Source organism: Dasypus novemcinctus, chromosome 11 (genome assembly GCF_030445035.2).
Source record: "Dasypus novemcinctus isolate mDasNov1 chromosome 11, mDasNov1.1.hap2, whole genome shotgun sequence".
Lineage (NCBI taxonomy): Eukaryota > Metazoa > Chordata > Mammalia > Cingulata > Dasypodidae > Dasypus > Dasypus novemcinctus.
Window position 1 is genome coordinate 15,365,477 of NC_080683.1, and position 21,758 is coordinate 15,387,234.

Here is a 21,758-nt window from a genome sequence, read left to right on the forward strand (position 1 = left end):
CCAACATCCCCTCTTATAAGCCATGCAGTTGGGCATGGCGGGCAAATGCGGGTGCTGGCCCCAGCTCCAGGCCGGCCCCCCGGGTGGCACGTTGTCTGGCGGGGGCTTGGAGAAGGCCTGGAAGCCGTGCTCTCCCTGCCTTTTGTAACATCTAAAGTCTGCCCCTGCCAAGCACTAACCAGGACCTGCTGTGAGCTGACGTCAGTATGGAGGGCCCCGCGGGGCAAGCTTTGATGTTTCCCAGGCCCTGTCATGGGGGGCAGGGGGCTCTGAGTGGCAGTCTGGGAATGCACCGTCGCCACCGCAGCCACGAAGCACCCCAGCCCCCGGAGGAGATGCTGGAGGCAGGGGTGGGGAAGGCTGGAGCTGAGCCAGGGCTCCTCTGAGGCTCGCTGTCTCCTTGCCTAGCACAGGTTTCTGTGGCAGGGGGTCTCCATGCCACCCACTACTTGATGATTGCCCTCAGACCCCTGCTTTGGTGTGTGTGGTGTGTGGCTCGCCCCCTGGCCAGGGTGTGTGAGTGTTCCTGGACCTTGGTTGGCCTCCTGGGTCTGCTGTGCAGGGCTTCTACTTTTCTTTGGATGCAAGTCCTTGAGCAGGGAGGCTGATAACGACAGTAGCCACAAGAGCTACCTTTTTTAAGGTCAGCTCTGTCCAAGGCACTTTGTGTATTCTTGCGTCTATGGCTCATGATGCCCAGTGCGAGAGGCAGAGAGAAGCACAAGGAGGCACAGAGGGGCCACGTTACCTGCCCAAGGCCATTCACACCGAGTGGGAGCCAGGGTTTGAGCTAGATCTGTCTGATTCCAAACCCTGACCTGCTCCTCCCCTGGGCGAGACTCTGGCCCCCCACCTAGCCTGGAGAAGGTGAGTGAGGAAGTGGAGTTACAAATACATACTCTGAGGTTTTGGGTCTTTGACCATGTCAGGGACCCCGAAGAGAATTCCAGAATCCTGGGTCGAGGAGCCCAAGGCTTGGGGAGTCACGTTGCAGGGGCCCACTAGGGCCTCCGTCTTAGCCTGCCCATCTGGCATGAGAGGGGGTCGGGAAATGTTCCAGACGCCTCCATGCACGCCAGGTCTTCTCCACACTTCCTCTGAGGTTACTTCAGTTTAGCCAGTCCTCGCTAAGCGCCTCTGAGTGCTTGGCACGGTCTGCAAGAGGTGTGTCTGCTGTGAGCACCTCCCTACCTGGTGCGGGGAGTGAGGCTTCCCTTTGTAGGATCAGCTAGTTCCAGGGTTGCTTTCGAGTCCTGGATAGGGGAAAGGAGGAGCACAGGGCTAGGAGGAGCTCTGTCTGATCTTGTGCCAGTCCCTGCATCTTTCTGGGCCTCAGTTTGCCCATCTGTACTGCAAAGGGGTTGTACCAGAATGCCCAGTGGCCCCTCCTGCATAGGGCCTATGGAAACACGTGGGGCTGTTTGGGTTGTCCTGGTGATGGGAAGTGCTAAGGAGTGCCCGGAGGACAACGCTTGTTGACTTGTACGGGAGTGGGGTGTAGCCCCGCGTGCTGGAGGCTCGTTTCTCCCAAAGGTGCTCTGTGGAGAAACACTGGGGGTGCTCTGAGCCGCCGCGTCCAGCTCCGCGACCACATCTTGTGTCGGGCGCGGTGGGCTGGCCCCTCTGAGAAGTCGGGAGGTGGCCCAGCACCAGGGCAGCCCTCCCTTGGGTCCCAGTCCCCAGGGATCCTGGACTTGTCTCATCTCGACACTGGCTTCGTGAGGAGACTGGTTCTTGTGCCCTGCAGAACCGAGCCCCACCTCCAGGGACGTGGAGGGCAGGAATCCGCCGGTCCCTTCCTGCCTGCCGCTGCTCGGTCCAGTTTGGTCGCAGCAGAACCTGCCTCCCTCGGTAGCAGCCCCAGGTGGCCGGCTTCCGCTTCACGGGGCGGGGGGTGTGTCCTGGCTGCCCAGCTCCCGCTGCCCTCTCCCGCTGTGTCACCCACCCCTGCAGGCGGCTGGTGCTCCAGGCCGGGCGGCGCTGGGCCTCTGCAGGTGCCCACGTGGGCCAGGAACCGAGCCCAGTGGGTCACTCCCGCTGCTGTAACCAAGCCGCCCCGCCAGGCCCCGCCCCCTGCCTCCCAGCCCACCTGCTGCTCAGCGCAAGCTTTTCACTTCTCCCTTGGCGCCCCCCTGGCCTGGGGGACTGGGCCAGAGCTGACCGTAGCCCTGTATGTGTTGGGGGGCAGAGAAAACCTGTAACTATGTGGCTCGTTTCTCACCTTAGCACAGAAAAGCTGGCCTTGGCCAGCGATAGCTAGAGAGCAGGGGTGAGGGTGGCCCGACATGCCTTTGGCGGTAGCCCTGGTTCTGGGGAATATTAGTTTCTATGGTGGAGGAATTGGTTCTCTCAAGAAGCCCCCGGGGAATGCTGGCTGCAGAGCACCTGTGGGTGGTCTTCCAAGCCTCCCCCACCTGGGGCCACCTCTGACCCGGGAGCCTCAGTGGGTGTGTGAGTGCCGTTCATCTTTCAGAGGTGCTCCCTGCATCACCGTTTAACTTTGCTCAACATCCTGCATTGTGAGGATGGTGGGGAGGTCGCCTGCCAGTGTCCCCCCACCCTCAGTCTGGCATCAGACCCTGGAATCTGATTCTGCAGGCCGGAGTCTTCTTCCTCCTGGAAGCCTCCCCTTGCACTAGCAGCCCCCACCCAGCCCTGGGGCTCTGGTCTCCCTGCACTCCAGAGGCACTGACTGCCCACCCCATTCATCTGGCATTTGGCGTTGCCATGATGATGTCTCGTAGCCCTCCAGGCTCCCATCCTCTTGCCGAGAGGGCACCACGTCCTGTTATGCTGCAAGTTCTGAGCACAGTCTCAAGTTTCCCATGGACGCTTGGTGATTGTGGAACCAGGTCCCTGCTCACCAGCCCTTACCGAATGCTTCCCGGGCACCCAGCCCCTTTGGTCCCCTTGTGCACAAGGTGATGGGTGGCCTCAGTGCTGGGACAGCGGCTGCGGCCCCTGCTGACCCGCCTTTGTCCTTCCCGTGTCCCCTCTGCAGGTGTCCAAGCAGCCATCGTCTTCATCAAGGAGCCGTCCTCACAGGATGCATTGCAGGGCCGCCGGGCACTGCTGCGCTGCGAGGTCGAGGCCCCGGGCCCGGTGCATGTGTACTGGCTGCTCGACGGGGCCCCCGTCCGGGACACGGAGCGGCGCTTCGCCCAGGGCAGCAGCCTGAGCTTCGCGGCCGTGGACCGGCTGCAGGACTCTGGCGCCTTCCAGTGCGTGGCCCGGGATGACGGCACGGGGGAGGAAGCCCGCAGTGCCAATGCCTCCTTCAACATCAAATGTGAGAGTGCGGGACAGGACCTGGGCTCCTGTCACCCCCCCAGCCTTCCTCAGCTTCTCCTGTTCCCAGTTGAGTGGGCGGGCAGAATGCAGCGCTGTCGGCTCCTCTCTGCTTTTGTGGATAAGATGAAGTGGGAAGTCTCATTTTTTTTCTAAAAGTTTTGTTTCCTTCTGGCCCATTTATCTGCTGGGTGCTTTTGTATGTGGGAAAGGCAGTGAGGCAGCTTGGCAAAATATCAGGCTTGACCTGCCAGGGCCCAGGTGGGCATTCGGTATCCAGTCCCTGCCACCACCCCAGAGCCCTGGCTTCAGCTTCCTGGGGCCTCCCTGCCCTGCGTCTCTAGGCTCCACCGTTTCCTGCTTACCCTCCCTCCCGCCCTTGCTTGCTCGGCCCTCGCTTTGCAACTGCGGCCTCTTCTGCAGGGATCGAGGCGGGTCCTGTGGTCCTGAAGCATCCAGCCTCAGAAGCTGAGATCCAGCCAGAGACCCAGGTCACGCTGCGCTGCCACATCGACGGGCACCCTCGGTAAGAGCCAAGGGCGCGCCCCGCATCCTGGGGGCCGACGTTGAGATTGGGGGGAGGGTTTTCCTAGACAGGTAAGGGACGTCCCCCCAAATCCTGGGCTCGCTCCATTCTGTGCTCTCCCCCAGCCCCAGAGGTCTTAACCTCTCCCCAGTGCTGCTCCATGCCAGCCCCTGACCACCCGGGGTGGGGCGGCACTGCCCCGTGGAGCGATCCCTGGGCCCTGCGAGCCAAGAGACCTGGACTGCCAGCCTGATTCTGCCCCTGCCAGTCACTTCCCCTGCCCAGGCTTCAGTGTCCCCCTTTGTAAATGAGGATTCAGCCCTGACCTTATTCCATATCCTCTCCACTGGCCCCCTTCCCTGGTGACCCCCCTCTGCCCCCAGGCCCACCTACCAGTGGTTCCGAGATGGGAGCCCCCTCCCCGATGGTCAGAGCAACCACACGGTCAGCAGCAAGGAGCGCAACCTGACGCTGCGGCCTGCCAGCCCCGAGCACAGCGGCCTCTACTCCTGCTGTGCCCACAACGCCTTCGGCCAGGTCTGCAGCAGCCAGAACTTCACCTTGAGCATTGCTGGTGAGCCTGGGACTGGGGGGGGGAGGTCACGAGGGGAGGGGAGGGGCTCCCGCCCTGCTGGCTCACATCCCTGTGCTCCACCTCCCCCCCGCCCCCACCCCAGATGAGAGCTTTGCCCGGGTGCTGCTGGCACCCCAGGACGTGGTGGTGGCGAGGAACGAAGAGGCCATGTTCCACTGCCAATTCTCAGCCCAGCCGCCCCCGAGCCTGCAGTGGGTCTTTGAGGATGAGACTCCCATCACTAACCGCAGTCGGTAAGGCTCTGGGAGGGAACCTTCAGGTCCCAGGGTGCAGGCTGTGTACTGTGGATTCCTGTTGCAGACCCCTTAGATTTGCACCTGCACTATGTCAGATTTCCAGTAGGTGGCAGTAGATTGTTTTGCTCTTGCAAGGTGAGTCTCACAGGATCAGCAAAGGGAAGGGCCTTCAGGAAGGGCATCTTCTTCCAGTTGGTACTAAGGCTTAGATGAGCTGGGGGCGCTCTGTTCCCCGTGTGGATCTTCTGGGTTGAGCGGAGAGGGGCCCAGGGATGGGAGGACTTGGGACCTGAGTGGTCACAGCTTGGATATCAAGATCCCAGGGATCGAGGACACCTGTCCGTACACACACACGTGCCTTTTTGGAGGAAGCAAACTCTCTGGGGACTTCTGTCTTGCCCAGGCCTCTGAGAGCAGAGCACCTCTGCGGTGCCAGGCGCGGCCATGGTCCTTGGAGGCCTGGCTCCCCGGGCCGGCGCTCAGCCCAAGGATGTCGCCAGACACCCGCCTGGTGTCACTGCGGGGTCGGCTGCCCCACCAGCAGGCTTAGCTAAAGTTTGTCCTTCTGGTTGGGGCTCTAGCTCTGCAGTTACTCACCGTTTCTCCCTTTCACTGCTCCTCACCTCGCCGTCCCAAGCACAGGGTCTCCTGTGGTTGGAACACACCTGTACAGGCACGAGGGCAGGTGCACGTCCACGCACACCTGTGCGGAACGCCAGCCTCCTCCCCTGTCCCCGGCTGAGTCCTTCCTACCTCTTTACAGGCGAGGTTCCATCAGGTTTCCCTCCAAAAGGGAGGCCTGAGGGCTACTTCCAGATGGCACCCTCTCCCCTCCATAGGCCTCCGCACCTCCGCAGAGCCACGGTGTTTGCCAATGGGTCCCTGTTGCTGACCCAGGTGCGGCCGCGCAATGCCGGGGTGTACCGCTGCGTGGGCCAGGGCCAGAGGGGCCCCCCTGTTGTCCTGGAGGCCACGCTGCACCTCGCAGGTGGGTCTCTGGGCTGCCTTCCACGTCCTGGGCTTGGAGAAGATTTAGGCTCCTGTGTCCACTCAGAAAGCAGCTTGGAGGGCCTAGGGAGGAGAAGGATGCTGGGGGTAAAAAGAGGAGGCACAGAAGCTTACGGGGTCATAGGGGAGGGTGTGTGGCTCGAAGCACATGTACCCGGGGCGCACAGTCACTGGGCTGTCCCCTCCCGCTCACATACCTGCAGAGATTGAAGACATGCCGCCATTCGAGCCACGAGTGTTCACAGCTTGCGGTGAGGAGCGTGTGGCCTGCCCGCCGCCCCCTGGCCTGCCGGAGCCCAGTGTGTGGTGGGAGCATGCAGGAGTCCGGCTGCCCTCCCACGGCCGGGTCTCCCAGCAGGGCCATGAGCTCGTGTTCGCCAGTATTGCCGAGAGTGACGCTGGCGTCTACACCTGCCACGCAGCCAACCTGGCCGGGCAGCGGCGGCAGGACGTCAACATCACGGTGGCCAGTGAGTACCTCTGCCCTGAGGGTCGGGGAGAGGTGGAGGAGGGCCCAGGTCCCAGGGGCCTTCCCTGGACTTGAGTCTTTCCTGACGTTCACCTCAGGCCCCCTCAGCTCTGGGCCCTGCAGGGCTGGGAATCAGGCCACTGCTGGGGGTGGAAGGTGGAGGGGTGGCTGCACCCAGAGGAGGTGGCGGTTGCTCTTGCAGGAAAGGGTCCTCTGGCTGCAGAGGACGGAGCCATGGACTGGGGGCGTGCAGAGGCCCAGGTCCGCTCTGCCCCCAGTGCTCGGGTGACCTAGGTGGAGAATCACCGCCCTGCTAGGACTCAGTCTCCTCATCCATAAAATGGGACTGATAAGCCATGATCTACCCTACAGGGTGGTTGGACAGATCAAATGAAGAAGGCGGAAAGGGTTTTCCTTTTTCTTTTTGGGGAAGGTGGGGGTAGATACAATTATAAGTGATTTTTGGTTTAGTTTAGTTGTTTAGCTTATACTTTCTAAATTTCTACAGTGAATGTATTACCCGTGAAATAGAGGAAAAAAGCAGTAAATAAGACTGAAAGTACATACAGTGAAGACCAATTAGCCTTGCTATAGGCATAAAGATTTATGTATGTATTTACTTATTTTTTTAATACTGTGCCTTGTTCTAAGCCTTTGCCGTAGTTTACAGATAGAATATATGATACACACTGTTAACACACACACACACCATTTTGCAACCTGTTTTTTCCACTTACCTTTACTAGTATCTTTCCAAGTGGGTAAATTTGCAAAAATACTTTGACTATGAAAAGGGCTTTAAAAACTTGAAGTCATAATGATATTATTTATCCAGATAAGATACTGAAATCTCAAAAGACTTGCTCGTGATCGGGCACGTCGATCAGGTGAGAAGTTGCCGCACACGTTACATGTGCCCAGAACACTTACACAGCGGTCTCCAGACAGATGCAAGCAGCCAGAGTCAGACTGTCTCAAATGGGGGTCTATAAATCACCTGCCTTATCAGGGGGGCTTTTAAAAATGCAGAATCTGGGGCTCAGCTCCAGATCTCCTGGCCCAGAATCTCTGGGAGGGGGGCCCAGGCCTGAGTGTTTTTAACAGGTGTTCCAGGTGATGCTTGCACAGGGTGAAGTCTGAGCGCACGGGCTCTGCTCAGTCATTTGGCAGACACTGGTAGAGCCAAGCCTTGTGCACTCTGAGCAGGAGGTTGTGGGCATGAGAGGCAGCAGGCGTGACACAAGGAGGGCTGGGTCAGGTGCTGAGTGGTAGAGGGGAGAGGCGAGAGGAGGGAGAGCTCCGTGGTTGCATTCATTCCAGGGAGATTTGTCAAGAGCCTTGTGTGTGCTGGGCACTGTTCTCAGTACTGAGCACACTGTGTTACAACATACAAAAAAGCCTCTCCTTGAGGTGCTTGCATTCTAGTAGGAGTGACAAAATAAATGAAAAATAATTGAGTTGACTACATGAGTCATGAAAAAACAAGTGACAGAGGTGGGTGGGGGATCAGCTTGAGTTTAGGGAAGACCTCTCTGAGAAGGTGGCGTTTCAGCTGATACCTAAAGTAAGGAGGGAGCAAACCAGGAGAACAGGCCTGAGATGAAATGAGCTTGGCATGTTGGAGAGGCAGCAGTAGCCCCAGGTGGCTTAGCTGAGTAAATGATTGAGAATATGGTTGAGTTACTGGAGAGGTGGAGACTAGATCATGTGGGGCCTTGTAAGAACAGTAAGAATTTTGAATTGTATTTTAAGTGTATCAGTTATCCATTGCTGTGTAACAAAACCATTCCAAAACCCAGTGGCTTGAAACATTGGCTTTTTATTTGCTTATGGTTCCATGGGCAGGGTTCAGCTGGCTCATCTCGGCTCCACGTGCGGTCGGCCGGACTTACGCAGGCATTTGCAGTCAGCTGCTGGGTCAGCTGGTGCTGGGCCCTGATGGCTTCACTCCTGTGTCTTGACAGCCGGCTTGGGGCTTTCGACTGGGGCGCCTTGGTTTCCCCGACAAGGCTTCTCCAGCAGGCTAGCTCAGGCTTCCTCACCTGGAGGCTGGGTTCCCAGGGGACAGACACACACTGTGCAAACCTGTGAAGGCATTGCCTCAGAAGTCACGGTGTCCTTTGCCCTGTATTCTGTTGGCCGAGGCAAGTCACAGGGCTCCTCAGATTCCAGGGGGTCAAGGCATGGTGGGCTCTGCCTTTTGGTGGGGCAAGTGGTGGGATCGCATCCCACAGGGATGGGAGGAGTAGCTGCAGCCATTGCTGCAAACAGTCTACCACACCAAGTCTGGAAGGTAGTTCCTTGTAGGGCTTTGGGTGGGAGAGTGACGTTTTCAAAAGATTGCGCTGGCTGCTCTGAGAGACTAGAAAGTTAGGGGCAAGAATGTCAAGGGGGAAACCAGCTAGGAGATGTCGGCAGTAGTCTAGGGAGACGTTGAAGGGGCTTGAACAACAGTGGCAGAGGTGGAGGTGGTCAAGTTTGCCATCTGTTTTGGAGCTAAAGTAGGTAGGATTTGCATGGAGTGAACGTGGGGAGAGGACAGTCAAAGACGACTGCTAGGTTTTTGGCTTCAGCAGTTAACTGGACAGTGGTGCTATTTACTCAGATAGGAAAAACCTGAGTGAGAAGGTGGGGGCAATCTAGCGTTCCTTTTTGGATGTGTTAAGTTTGAGATATCTGTTAGCCAATTGGAGATGTCTGTGAGCAGTGCAATTTGCAAGTCTGAAGCTCATGGGGAGAGGACTGGTGCAGGACTTAGATCTGGGAGTCATCCACACACAGGGTGGTTTCATTTTGTTTGTTTGTTTGTTTGTTTTAGGAGGTACCGGGGATTGAACCCAGGACCTTGCACATGGGAACCACTGAGTTACATCCACTCCCCAATGAGAGTTGTTTTTGTTTTTTTTTTTTTTTTCATTTGTTTGTTTTTAGGAGGTACCAGGGATTGAACCTGGGCCTTGTATGTGGGAAGCAGGCACTCAACCACTGAGCTACACTCTCTCCCCTCCCACACACACAGAGTTTTGAAGACTGTGGGCTGGATGGGATCATTTAGGGAGCGAGTGTGGCTAAAACAGAACAGATATCTGAGGACCAATCCTTGGCATTGTGGTATAATAAGAGCAGGGGTTTTAGCATCCTACAGACCGTAGTTCTGTATCCTGTTACTTCTCTGAACCTCTGTTTTCTTCATTGTAAGAGGGGGATAGAAATGTGTACTTTGGAGGCTTACTGTGACCATTAGCCAAGATAATATCCAAGAGGTCCCAGCACCCAGGCCTTTGGTAAGAGGGAACGGCTGCGTCCGCCATCCCAGCAGATGGGGCTTCTGAACTCAGGGCTCCGTGGGATATTAGACTTTCCTGGAGTTGGAGCCGTCGGTCTTGCAGGCCTGCTCTCCAGCCTCCGCCGTCCTTCCTTGTCCCTCCAGCTGTGCCCACATGGCTGAGGAAGCCCCAGGACAGCCAGCTGGAGGAGGGCAAGCCTGGCTACTTGCACTGCCTGACCCAGGCCACACCCAAACCCACAGTCGTCTGGTTCCGAAACCAGATGCTCATCTCGGAGGTGAGAGTGGGGATTGTTGCTGCCGGATCGGGGTGGCGGTAGGACCCCCGCAGCTCCCTTCCCCCTGAGGCTGCCCCAGGACCACCTCTTGCGGTTGCGCCTCGTGTGCTGCAGGACTCGCGCTTCGAGGTGTCCGAGAACGGAACCTTGCGCATCAACAATGTGGAGGTGTACGACGGGACGTGGTACCGCTGCGTGAGCAGCACGCCCGCCGGCAGCGTCGAGGCCCAGGCTCGTGTCCAAGTGCTGGGTGAGCTGGCATGGGCGGGCGGAGTGCCTTGCCCACGGGGCCGGAGAGCAAAAGGGAAGGAACCGCAGCGTCGTCCATTCCTCCTCTGCCCACTCACTTCCTTCTTTTGAAACAGAAAAGCTCAAATTCACACCACCGCCCCAGCCGCAGCAGTGCATGGAGTTTGACAAGGAGGCCACGGTGTCCTGCTCAGCCACAGGCCGCGAGAAGCCCACTATTAAGTGGATTCGGGCAGGTGGGCACCATGGGGGCAGGGGCAGGAAGGGCGGCCCACTGGTCAGGTATGTGTGACTGAGGACCCCAGAGTGCCACACCATGCCGGGAACTGTGGGGATGGACAGGGGACATGGGGCGCATTTATGTAGTCCAGTTAGGAAGAAAAGGGCAGGTGGCAGCCATTCACAAAGGGGGTCAAATTACATCATCGGACGCAGTATAAGGTGAGTCCAGGCAATAGGTGATTGGTCAGACTGTGCTGTCGATCCCTCCCTCCTCTTTTTCCAAATAATTTATCCTTTCCAACAGCAAAGTGGAAATTATTTCTGATAGAAAATTTGAGGGAAAGGTGGATCCATCATCCCACCACCCATCATTTTTTTGGTGTGTGTCCTCTTCTTTTTCTAGGCATACCTTTTTGTTTTTACATAGCAGTTTTACTGTACCAACAGTTTTCACTTATTCAACTTATATGAATAAGACATACTTTAGAAAAGGTAGAAAATGTAGATACTGTATGTAATTTTATGTCTTTTTACTTAACGTTACCAAGCATTTTCCCATGTTTTTACACACACGGCGTGCACATTGATTTTGATGATTATAGTAATATCCCAATGATCAGATTCACTGTAATTTACTTAAACATTTACTAGATGGTTGAGATTTGGGTTGTTAACTATCCTCTCTTTTTTCTTTTAATTGCTGCAGTAAAAGTCTTTAAGCTAAAGCTTTTTCTGGATTTAGGTTTATTTCCTTTGGAAGAGATTGCCGGAATTGGAATAATTATGTTTAAAAGGGTGTGCAGTTTTACAACCTTTGATACAGATTGCCAAATGGTTTTGTAAAGGGTTGGGCTGGTTTTCATATTTCCACCGACAGTGCGCGTGAGAGAGTTGGGTCCTAGGAGCTGAGGTCTGAGGAGCAAGGCGGCTGTCCACTTAGGTGGCCGGGGAGCTTTCGGGGAGGGTGGGGGCCTGGGGTGGTGGGGTGTGATGGGCAGTGAGGACATGAATGAGGCAGATTCTGGGCCCAGGCAGAAGTGCAACGTGGTGGAAACGGAATGGCAGTAGAAGGAGGCGAGACTGCCACGCTGGAAAAAGGGTAGCTCTGGGGGGGCTTCCAGTGCCTAGCTCAGGGCTCCGACTTCGTGGGCAGTGAGGATTGAGGAGCATCGTCAGCCTCTCCTGGAACTTTGGTCCATCCCCAGTTTCCTCCTCTTTTGCTCCTGCAGATGGGAGCAGCCTCCCGGAGTGGGTGACAGACAACGCCGGGAACCTGCACTTCTCCAAGGTGACGCGCAGTGATGCCGGCAACTACACCTGCATCGCCTCTAACGGGCCACAGGGCCAGATCCGTGCCCACGTCCAGCTCACCGTGGCAGGTGCGGCCGTGGCCGGGCCCTGGGGCGGGGCTGGCAGGCCCGTGGCCTGCGGCCTGCGTCCCAGCGGCCGCTCTGCTCACGTCCCTGTCCCTCGCTGGCTCTTCCTGTCCAGTGTTCATCACCTTCAAGGTGGAGCCGGAGCGCACGACCGTGTACCAGGGCCACACGGCCCTGCTGCGCTGCGAGGCCCAGGGGGACCCCAAGCCACTCATTCAGTGGAAGGGCAAAGACCGCATCCTGGACCCCACCAGGCTAGGACCCAGGTAGGGCTGCCCCCCTCGTGCCCCAGCCCTCCGCTCCCACAGCCCGCCTCCCCGCGGGCTGGCGAGGTGGGCAGCGCCGTGGCCTGTCTCCGGCAGGATGCACATCTTCCAGAACGGCTCCCTGGTGATCCACGACGTGGCCCCCGAGGACTCGGGCCGCTACACCTGCATCGCGGGCAACAGCTGCAACATCAAGCACACAGAGGCCCCCCTCTACGTCGTGGGTATGGCTGGCAGGGGTGTCCCACACGGGGGCAGTGGGGCCGGGCTTCTTACGGTGCGCATCAGGCCCCTGGCACAGAAAGCACCGCCGGCCCTTTCGTGGGGTGCGGGTGGGGGGCTTCTCTTGTGTCCCCTCCGCTGTGCTAGAGGACAGTCTGGACCCTCTGCTTCCATCTGGGCTGGCATGTGTGTTGGGGGAGGGAGGGTGGCCCGTGGCTCATGTCCTCAGATGCTTCCTCCCGGGCCTCCCGTGGCTGCTACCTGCTCCCCTGGGTGGCTGGGGAGGACGTCAGGTCAGGTCATGGCAGGACAAGACTCCTTCCTCTCTGGGGCCTGTTTCCTCATCTACAAGATGGGGCTGGTTTAAATGAGAGAGTCTCAAACTTTCTTGGCTTAGCCGCATAATCAGTTTTCTAGTCTCAGTGGAACTTTAAATGGATCAAAGGGAAGCACCGCCCCCCCAGTGGAAGCCGTTGAGGTGTGCATAGGAGTTGGGGGTCCCGCTTGGTCCCCCTTGGCCTCGCCCTGACCGCGCGCCCTGCCTCTGCTCCGACGCACAGCTGGTTTGGGAACTGCTGGCCTGGTCTCTCTGGAGCCCTTCCCCACCACCTCGCGGGACACGAGGCCTTGTGGTCCCCTGTGGTTGCAGGCAGTGGAGGGACCCTTCCTCCCTGGGTCACCTTGGCTCCGTGAGGCCATCGAGTGCCTGGGAGGTGGGGTGGGGAGGACTGAGAAGTGGGTCCCTGCACAGACCTCTCTGTGTGTCCCAGACAAGCCCGTGCTGGAGGAGTCGGAGGGCCTGGGCAGCCCTCCCCCCTACAAGATGATCCAGACCATTGGGCTGTCGGTGGGCGCTGCCGTGGCTTACATCATCGCCGTGCTGGGCCTCATGTTCTATTGCAAGAAGCGCTGCAAGGCCAAGCGGCTCCAGAAGCAGCCCGAGGGCGAGGAGCCGGAGATGGAATGCCTCAACGGTGAGGGGGCCCCTCGCGGTGGACATGGCCAGAGGCAGGTCCTGAGCGCCCTCCTGCAGGCCCAGGCGTGAGAGCTGCAGGCAGGCACCGCAGGAAGTGGGCAGGAAGCGGGCTGTGGGAGCTGGGTCTCGCCGCCAGGCCTGCAGCAGCGCTGCCCGCCCCTTGCTGGAGGCAGGTGCTGGCCCGTCCCCAGCACCTTGGCTTCCGAGCCCCCCAGCTCAAGACTCCTTGCCCGAGCCTCTTGGATCAGCTCTCCACGTTTCCCTGCCTCACTCCCCCAGCACTAAACTGCAGACATAATTAGTATTTGTGTACGAGTTTCTGTTGTGCATCTTGTCTATCTGTCTCCTTTAGTCTGGGAGTTCACCCTTCTCCCCCAGCCTGGCAGCTCCCTGGGGGCAGGGCCTGGGTTTCTTCTTTCCGCTTAGGCGTTGGGGAGCCAGGGCTGGATCTCCCTCTTCATGCTCTCCCTTTTGTGTCATGTAGGGCTCTGCATCTATGAAAGCAAAACCCTTATGTAGATACAGTGCTTGGGCACCAGTGGCACAGGTTAGACTCGTGCAGTTTGTTCCATTTCAGAGATCGTGATCAGCTGCATCATTGTAAGTGGACATACCCTCAGGGATGCCCAGCTAGCCCCCCAGCCACGTACCGCAACAGCTGGACTGGCCCTCTCACGGGAAATGCCGTGATTTGACCCAACTTGGTGAAAGTGGGAGATGGGGAGAGAGAACTGTGCGTCTTCTTCCCAGGGGGGCCTCTGCAGAACGGGCAGCCCTCAGCAGAGATCCAAGAGGAAGTGGCCTTGACCAGCGTGGGCTCCGGCCCCGCGGCCACCAACAAACGCCACAGCACGAGTGATAAGATGCACTTCCCGCGCACCAGCCTGCAGCCCATCACCACCCTGGGTATGTCACCTGGGCCACAGCTACCCCTGCCTAACCACATGCCAGCAGCTGGTGCGGGCTGGGTGCTGTGGGCTCTGAAGTCCCTGGAGTCTAGAATGGTGGAGGGAGAGGGGCGCATAGGTGGGGGGCTGCTAGTCCTTGTGGCCCTGCATGCCTGTCAGTTGCATCCACCGCCACGTTTTTTTGTCATTCCTGTGCACCATCTTTACTGTTATTTACTTAATGTTTTTTTTTTTTTTAACTTAAAGTCAGCTCCTACCTAGGGAAAAAATGTGAGAAATTACGGGTTTATACTAGTAAATTCAACTTTTCTTACTATACATTAAAACTTTTAACTGTTAAGACGTGTATCATCAGCCACCTACGATTATCACACACACCACCCTTGGGAAAATGCTGAATGTTTGTCCACTCTCTTTATTTTATTGTTGGAGACACTGAAGCCCAGAGAGGAAGCGAGCGGGAGTGGTTTGCTCAGGGTTATACAACAGAACCGGGGCTAGTGCCCGGTCCAGGAGGTTGTGGGGGTGCAGTAGAGCCTCCCCAGTGTGTCACATCGAGGCCCCACGTCAGGGGCCCCTCTGCTGGGCTGCGGGCAGCTGGCTGACTCGGACCTGCACCCACAGGGAAGAGTGAGTTCGGGGAGGTGTTCCTGGCCAAGGCGCAGGGCTTGGAGGAAGGGGTGGCAGAGACCCTGGTGCTGGTGAAGAGCCTGCAGAGCCGCGACGAGCAGCAGCAGCTGGACTTCCGGAGGGAGTTCGAGATGTTTGGGAAGCTGAACCACGCCAACGTGGCGCGGCTGCTGGGGCTGTGCCGGGAGGCCGAGCCCCACTACATGGTGCTGGAGTATGTGGACCTGGTACGCTGCCCCGGGGCCCTGGCGGTGTTGGGGCAGGTGTGCCGCCGGCACAGGAGGGCAGCTCCCTGCACTCCCAGCTGTCCGCCCCCCTGCCCTTCCTTCGTCCGTGTCCCGTCTTCCCTGTGGCCCCATGTCTTCTTCCCTGACTGCGGTTTTGTTGGGTTTGTCACTTTTCCTTCTTCCCCGAGCTCAGCAGCACTTAAGAGTAAACTGAGCAGAGCCCGGCTTCCCTTTCCTTCTCAGCACCCCGGTGCCTTTTGTGGCTGCGGCCAAGCTGTCATTCCCAGCTCTGCCCCTGACTCTTCATCCCCGACTGGTCTGGGTCCTGATCCCCTTGGTCCTCAAAGTGCTACTTGCCAAGTTCTCCAGCTGGGGGGTGGGGGGGTAACTCCTAATCGTTCTTTCAACAAGTACCTGTGGGCGCTTGATGCATGTTTCTGTGGCAGGTGCTCTCCCCTGTCTAGTCTGTTGGATTAGAAACCCCGGGGGGGTGCATGAATATGGGTGGGGGCTCCCTGGGGGCAATGGCTTTGTCAGCCCTGCCGCCTGGGGGCTCTCCTGTTTGGGAATGACAATCTTCCCCCCTTTTCTACTGTGTGAGCTTCTAGGCGCATGTCCTCTTCCTTTTTTGTCTGTTAATGAATTCCCGCATTCGTTGGACCTTCCCTTCGGGGGTGCGGAGGGGGCAGGCATCCGGGTGGGGGCTCCTCACCCGCCCTGGGCAGGCGCAACGGGTGCTTTAGACCGGGGGCTCCATGCAGCTGGCCTTCTTTTCTAGGGAGACCTCAAGCAGTTCCTGAGGATTTCCAAGAGCAAGGATGAGAAACTGAAGCCACAGCCCCTGAGCACCCGGCAGAAGGTGAGGACAGGGAGGGCGGGAGAAGGCCTCAGGGTGGCAGGCGCGAGGGCAGCCCCAGGACTCGAGGTACCGTCTAGCCAGGGCTTGCGTGGGCTAAGCCCTGCGTGTCATCCGCACGGCCGCACCAATCCTCAGAGCGGATGTTATTGTCCCCATTCTCCAGAGGGAGAGAGGCCGAGTGACTTGTCCCAGACCACAGACCTGAAAGTGGCTTTGTATTGCCTTGGTAGAGTGGAGCTCTTGGTCCTTGCCTCTGGGGCAAGAGGCCCGGCTTCCCCTGGCAGGAGAAGCCGCAGGCAGCCCAGCTTCCTGGGCCCTTCCAGCTGTGCCGCTTGTGGACCCAAGCACCTCTCCTCAGCCCTCGAGTGCGGAACCCTCTCAGGAATGGGCTGCCGGGGCCCCCTGCCTCTGTGGTTTCCACTTGGCTGAGGTCTGCCCAGCCTTTCCTCTTGGGGCAAAGGGGCGCCCACAGCCCTTGGCTGAGGCCCCCTGGTTGAGCAGGCCCCGGTCGAAACAGTGAAGAAGGGAAAACTCACCTCAGCCAGCCCCTTGCTGAGGCCTGGGTTTGTGTGGCCCAGCTCTTTCTTTCTTCTTTCGGGCTTTTCCTTCCCACAGCCTCCTCCTTTCACTTCTGAAGTGGATCCTCTTCCTTACATACAACTGAGCCTCTTGCTTCCCAGCTGACAGCAAAGTCACCTCACAAACCAGTTGAAGCACAGGTCAGGCTTAGCTGAGACTGTGAGGGCCATTCCTCGCCCGTAGGCCCGCCCGGGTCACAGTTTGGGTGATCAGTCAGGCGAGTGGGGTGCTCTGGGGAAGCTGCTCCATGCCCTTTAGGTTAGGTCCCTCTCATTAGAGAGGCCCAGACAGGGTGAGTGACCTGGCCCAGGGTCCCTCAGAGCTGGTCTCTGGACGTCACCCACGTCCTCCATCTTGTGAAGCTGCAGGAACTACCTGCAGCAGCTGCAGCTGGGAAGCCACAGGCCAGCTAGGTCGGCCTTCAGGCCCCAGAGCTCTCAAAGTAGGATACTCGTAAAGCCTGCAAATGTGTGCTGAGCCAGGCATGGCCCCAAGGGCCCTTGGGGAGGCCAAAGTGAAATCCACTGGCTTCCTGCCCTCGGCGCTCGTGGGGAGATGCGGTACATAAGCTCCACTCGGGCTTTTCGGACTTCAGCTGAGACACCTGAGGCGAGTGAAGGAGAGAAACAGATGTCAGTTGTCAGAGACATCCAGGAGGAAGAAGGGCTAGGGCAGGGGTTCTTAACCAGGGGTCCACGAGCTTGAAGTGAAATTCAAAAAACCGTTATCCTTGTGGGGATGTGTTAGTGCGGTAAGATACAGTTATTAAATAATCCACGGGATGATGTGAAATTAGTAAGGGGTCCATGGTTTTAACCAGCCTGGCAAAGGGGTCCGTGGAACAGGGAAGGTTAAAAACCCCTGGCTTGGGTGGACAAAGGTTTCCTGGTAGAGAAAGCCACTGGAGTTCATTGTCAAGGCCTGGAAGTGGTTGAATGGCAGGAAGGAGGCTGCTTCAGGAGGGGATCTGGGTAGCTTTCTCTGGACAATGATGTAGACAGGCCTCCGGGAAGCCGGTTAGCTCCGTTAGATGGCCCGAGGGCTTCTGTTTGGCTGGCAGTCATGACCCCCTTGCCTAAAATCCTCTGCCGTACTGTTTTTTTGCTATGGTCTCTTCACCTTGACAGGGAGATTCAACAAGTTGGGTTCTTCACTCTCTCGGGACAATATTCTACAGCAGATGGAGGATTTGCTTTAAAAAATGGCTCATTTCTGGACCATACCTGAGTCCAAGGGAATGAGAATAAGTCCCGAGGACCTGTTTTTTTTTTTTTCGGAGGGGGTGTTCTTTTTGGTAAAAAATTGTGGTTGTTAAAATGTATATAACTTGGAAATTGTCCTTTTAACTATTCTTTTAAATTTTTTAAGCAGTTTTAAGATATATTTACATACCGTACGATCCTTTTAACCATTTTTAAGTATACAATTCAGTCATTAATTACATTCATAAAATTGTACAATTTCAATTATTGAACAAAATTGACAATTTTTCATCACTCCAACCAAAAACTCTACTCATTAAGCACTAACTCCCCATTTCCTCCTCTTCCCAGCCCCTGGTAACGACTGATTTCCTTTCTGTCTCTATGAATTTGCCTTTTCTGGATATTTCATGTCATTGAGATCATAAATCCGTCCCTTTGTTTCTGGCTTATTTCATTCTGCATAATGTTTTCAGGATTCACCCAGGTTGTAGCCAGGGTCAGAACCTCATTCCTTTTCATAGCTGAATAATATTCCATTGTATGTATATACCACATTTTGTTTATCTGTTCATCCGTGGAGGATGTTTCCACCTCTTGGCTGTTGTGAATAATGCTGCTGTGACTGTTGGTGTGTAAGTATTCATTTGAGTGTCAGGACCTGCATGTTTCAAACAAGCTCTTTTTTTTTTTTTCCTAAAGGTTTATTTATTTATTTCTCTCCCCTCCCCCCCCCCACCCCAGTTGTCTGTTCTCTGTGTCTATTTGCTGCCTCTTCTTTGTCCGCTTCTGTTGTCGTCAGCAGCACGGGAATCTATGTTTCTTTTTGTTGCGTCATCTTGTTGTGTCAGCTCTCTGTGTGTGCGGCGCCATTCCTGGGCAGGCTGCACTTTCTTTGGCCCTGGGCAGCTCTCCTTATGAGGCGCACTCCTTGCATGTGGGGCTCCCCCACGTGGGGGGGCACCCCTGTGTGGGGCAGCACTCCTTGCGCGCATCAGCACTGTGCATGGCCAGCTCCACACGGGTCAAGGAGGCCCGGGGTTTGAACTGCGGACCTCCCATGTGGTAGATGGATGCCCTAACCACTGGGCCAAGTCTGCCGCCCCTCAAACAAGCTCTTAAGTTCATGAAGGTTTGAGCAACCCTGCTGTAGGACAGGGGCTCTGAAACTTTTTTTATTAGGATCCCCTATAAGAAATGCAATTTACATCATGATCCAGTGCATACACACACACACATAACTAAAAATTTCACAAAACTCTATTTGATGTACTCTATTTCCCATCCTTTTTCTTTAAAAAAAAAAAAATGCTGTTTTTGACCCACTAAATTGATTTCAACAGTTTGAAAGGCACTGCTCATGGAGATAATACAAATTTTTAAGAAAGATAAACTCAAACTTATAGCTATTGTACTTGGTGGGGGGGAGGGTTGTTTTTGATAGTTACTTTCTTGTGCTAAGAATTTAGTGGGCTCTTCTTCTTTTACTTTATATCTCTAGGACCCTGGGGGATGGTAGGCAGGGAGCTCCCCGTCCAGCTGGAGGTGAAACAAGGGTACGGTACTTATTGTGGGTGGCCTGGAGGAGCCCCAAAAGGTTTTCAAGATAGCAGTGGGACAGTGATACTAATCAAAGACATGGGCCCTGGGTGTTGTAGTAATGCTTATTAGAATAGCTGATAAGGTAATGGGGATTTTGAAGTCAGAGAACTATAGTCTGTGATTTCTTCCTGGATCACCTGCAGCCTAATGGCACACCCGAGGAGCAGGATCAGTTTAGCACACCCGGTGGACCGTGCTTCGTGCAGCCAGATGCCATGCTGGGAAACAGAGAGCCTGTTGTGAGGAGAGTGCAACAATGGGTTGCCAAGAACCTGGGCCAGCCCTGGTGGTGTTAAAGGTGGAAAGGAAGGGGTGGGTCTGGTCTTTACCGAAGAGAAGGCTTTCTAACAGTATTTGAAAATTTATCCTGTGATCATCTGATGGCGTCTTGCCCAGCGTCGCCAGGAAACACTTCGCTGGTTTGGGTCTAAGAATTTCCTTTTTACTGAACTTGCTTAGCCAGTATTTCCAGAAGCTCTGCCTCTCTGGAAAGATAGCAAGTTAGTGACCGTGCCAAGTCTAACTCTTGCCCTTCTCCTGGACTAGCTGCCAGTTTAATCTGTGAGCCAGACCAGAGAGAACAGGAGAGGGGAGCTGCGTGCCCAATGAGGAAGCATTCCAGAAGCCTCTGCACTTACAGATCACCACGCAAGGCTGGACGATGCCCTGGGCTTTTGCAGTCTGAAATACAGTCCGTCCCATTTATGGTGACCACTAAAGCAGCCCTTTTACCACCAGTGGCTCTTGGCGCTTTCTCAGGATGGCAGTCTGGGTGGGGATTAGGGATTTTGGCCTCTCTGTGGCTTCACCTTCACCTAGAGACCCAAGGTGGGCTCTGCACCCAGAGAAGGCTCGGCGAGCCTGGTAATTCTATTCAACCAACCACTTTTCACCCTTCTTACTGGTTAAGCACTGGTTAGAAGCTATGTGGAGATTTTATGTCTTCACTTTTGCTAAAGAAATGCACCAAAAAGATGAGATCTTTCCTTATTCCTCCTAGCTCGGATGGTGTCAGTCACTCTGCACCGCTGTTGTATGCTGAGTCGCTCAGTACGTTGGCTATATGGACGGGTCCAGCCCGCAGTGGTTTAGGTCAGCGCAGCCGCACAGAACTTGCTGCAAGGATGGAAAATTCCCTGTCTGTGCTGTCCAGTGCAGTAGCCACTTCAGTTCCTCAGTGACTCTAGCCGCCTTCAAGTGCTGAGTAGACACAAGGGGTTAGGGGCTAGTGGCTTACCATATTGGGCAGCAGGGATTTTAGACCACTGCCTTTTTTTTTTTTTTTTTTAGGTATGGGGGCTGGAGATTGAACCCAGAACCTCAAATGTGGGAAGCTGGTGCTCAACCACTGAGCCACACATCAGCTCCCCTGAGCTGGTTTCTTTAGTTTGTTTGCTTGTTGTTTTGTTTTTTAGAAGGCACCAGGAACTGAACCTGGGACCTCCCATGTGGGAAGCAGGTGCTTAACTGCTTGAGTCACATCTACTTCCCTAGACCACTATCTTTTAAACTCTTTTGACCAAGATCCATAGCAGCAAAACGTATATTTTAAATGATAAGCCAATATACACATGTCTATATACTACAGAAATGAAATCGTTTCATGAATGATACTCTTACTAAATATGGCACACTCTGATATTTCCATCCCATTTCTTTTTTTCTGTTTTTTCTTTTTAATACTGAATAAGACTCACTGAATTGATCTGATAACATCCTAATAGGTTGTGACCCAGTTAGAAAATCACCATTTTTGTGATTTATGTATCTTAAAAAAAAAAAAAGACAATTTAATAAAAAATTAAAAAAACAAACCAACCACCAGTGAAGGCAGCTGGGCCAAGCAGGGATGAACTGGCCAGTGCAGAGGAGGCCGAGGCAGGTCTGTCTTGGGAGCGGCCCTCCCCAGCATTTGCACGTGACCCCTGTGCCGGCTGTCCTGCCCTGAGAGGCAGGCTGGTGAAGCTGCCCTGAGCCTCTGGGGACTGCTGCAGGGCCCCACCTCTGGGCTCACTGGTGCGCAGACAGCTCCTCCCATGCCTCCCATGCCGGTGCAGTGTGAACTGTGAGAGGCAGCTGCGGTGTTGAGGAAAGCTCCAGGCTGTGGAATTAGGTTGGATGTAAAGCCTGGCTGTGGGATCGCACAGACCCTAGCACTGCACCCAGTGGGAGGTAGCAAAGGATGTGCTCAGCCAGCCTTCCCTTCTTCTCTTTAATCGGGTGGTCTCTTATTTGCATCAGAACTTGTTAAATAACCTGCAGGTCCCTTAAACTCTTTGCATTTCTCTTTGCCTTTTTTTTTTTTTTTTTTTTTTTTTTTAAGATTTATGTATCTTTCCCCAAACCCTCATTGTTTGCACTGGCTGTGTCAATTCATCTTTGTTTCTTTAGGAGGAACTAAGAACTGAACCCAGGACCTCTGATGTGGGAGGGAGGCACCAAATCACTTAAGCCACCTCTGTTCCCTGCTTTGTTATGTCTCTCATTGTGTTTTCTTGTGTCTCTTATCACATCATCTTGTGTCAGCTCGCTGCGCCTGCCCGTCATGCCAGCTCACTGTCTTGCTCATCCTCTTCAGGCGGCACCAGGAACCTCAGCTCCCTGCTTTGTTGTGTCTCTCATTATGTTTTTCCTCTTGTGTCTCTTGTTGCATCATCTTGTTGTGTCAACTTGCCGTGCCTGCCCGTCATGCCAGCTCACTGCCTTTTTTATGAGACACCGGGAACCAAACCATGGACCTCGTAGGCGGGAGCT

General features: G+C 55.5%; 1 protein-coding gene and 1 long non-coding RNA gene across 2 annotated transcripts in view; one reads left to right on the forward strand and one right to left on the reverse strand.

Moving 5' to 3' along the window:
- PTK7 (protein tyrosine kinase 7 (inactive)) overlaps positions 1-21,758 on the forward strand; it is a 60,942-nt gene that overhangs the window by 34,237 nt on the left and 4,947 nt on the right. The window contains exons 2-17 of the mRNA XM_004451371.5: positions 3,002-3,289; positions 3,712-3,814; positions 4,198-4,388; positions 4,492-4,642; positions 5,485-5,633; positions 5,857-6,123; positions 9,553-9,686; positions 9,801-9,936; positions 10,052-10,171; positions 11,387-11,536; positions 11,649-11,799; positions 11,896-12,023; positions 12,792-12,995; positions 13,748-13,903; positions 14,530-14,762; positions 15,541-15,621. Of these exons, the coding sequence (XP_004451428.1) occupies positions 3,002-3,289; positions 3,712-3,814; positions 4,198-4,388; positions 4,492-4,642; positions 5,485-5,633; positions 5,857-6,123; positions 9,553-9,686; positions 9,801-9,936; positions 10,052-10,171; positions 11,387-11,536; positions 11,649-11,799; positions 11,896-12,023; positions 12,792-12,995; positions 13,748-13,903; positions 14,530-14,762; positions 15,541-15,621 (2,642 nt within the window). The remainder of the gene's footprint in view (positions 1-3,001; positions 3,290-3,711; positions 3,815-4,197; positions 4,389-4,491; positions 4,643-5,484; positions 5,634-5,856; positions 6,124-9,552; positions 9,687-9,800; positions 9,937-10,051; positions 10,172-11,386; positions 11,537-11,648; positions 11,800-11,895; positions 12,024-12,791; positions 12,996-13,747; positions 13,904-14,529; positions 14,763-15,540; positions 15,622-21,758) is intronic.
- The window catches only part of LOC111762526 (uncharacterized), a 36,623-nt gene continuing 30,482 nt past the window's right edge, over positions 15,618-21,758 (reverse strand). Inside the window, exon 3 of the long non-coding RNA XR_002795631.3 lies at positions 15,618-16,804. This is a non-coding gene — a long non-coding RNA (uncharacterized lncRNA). The remainder of the gene's footprint in view (positions 16,805-21,758) is intronic.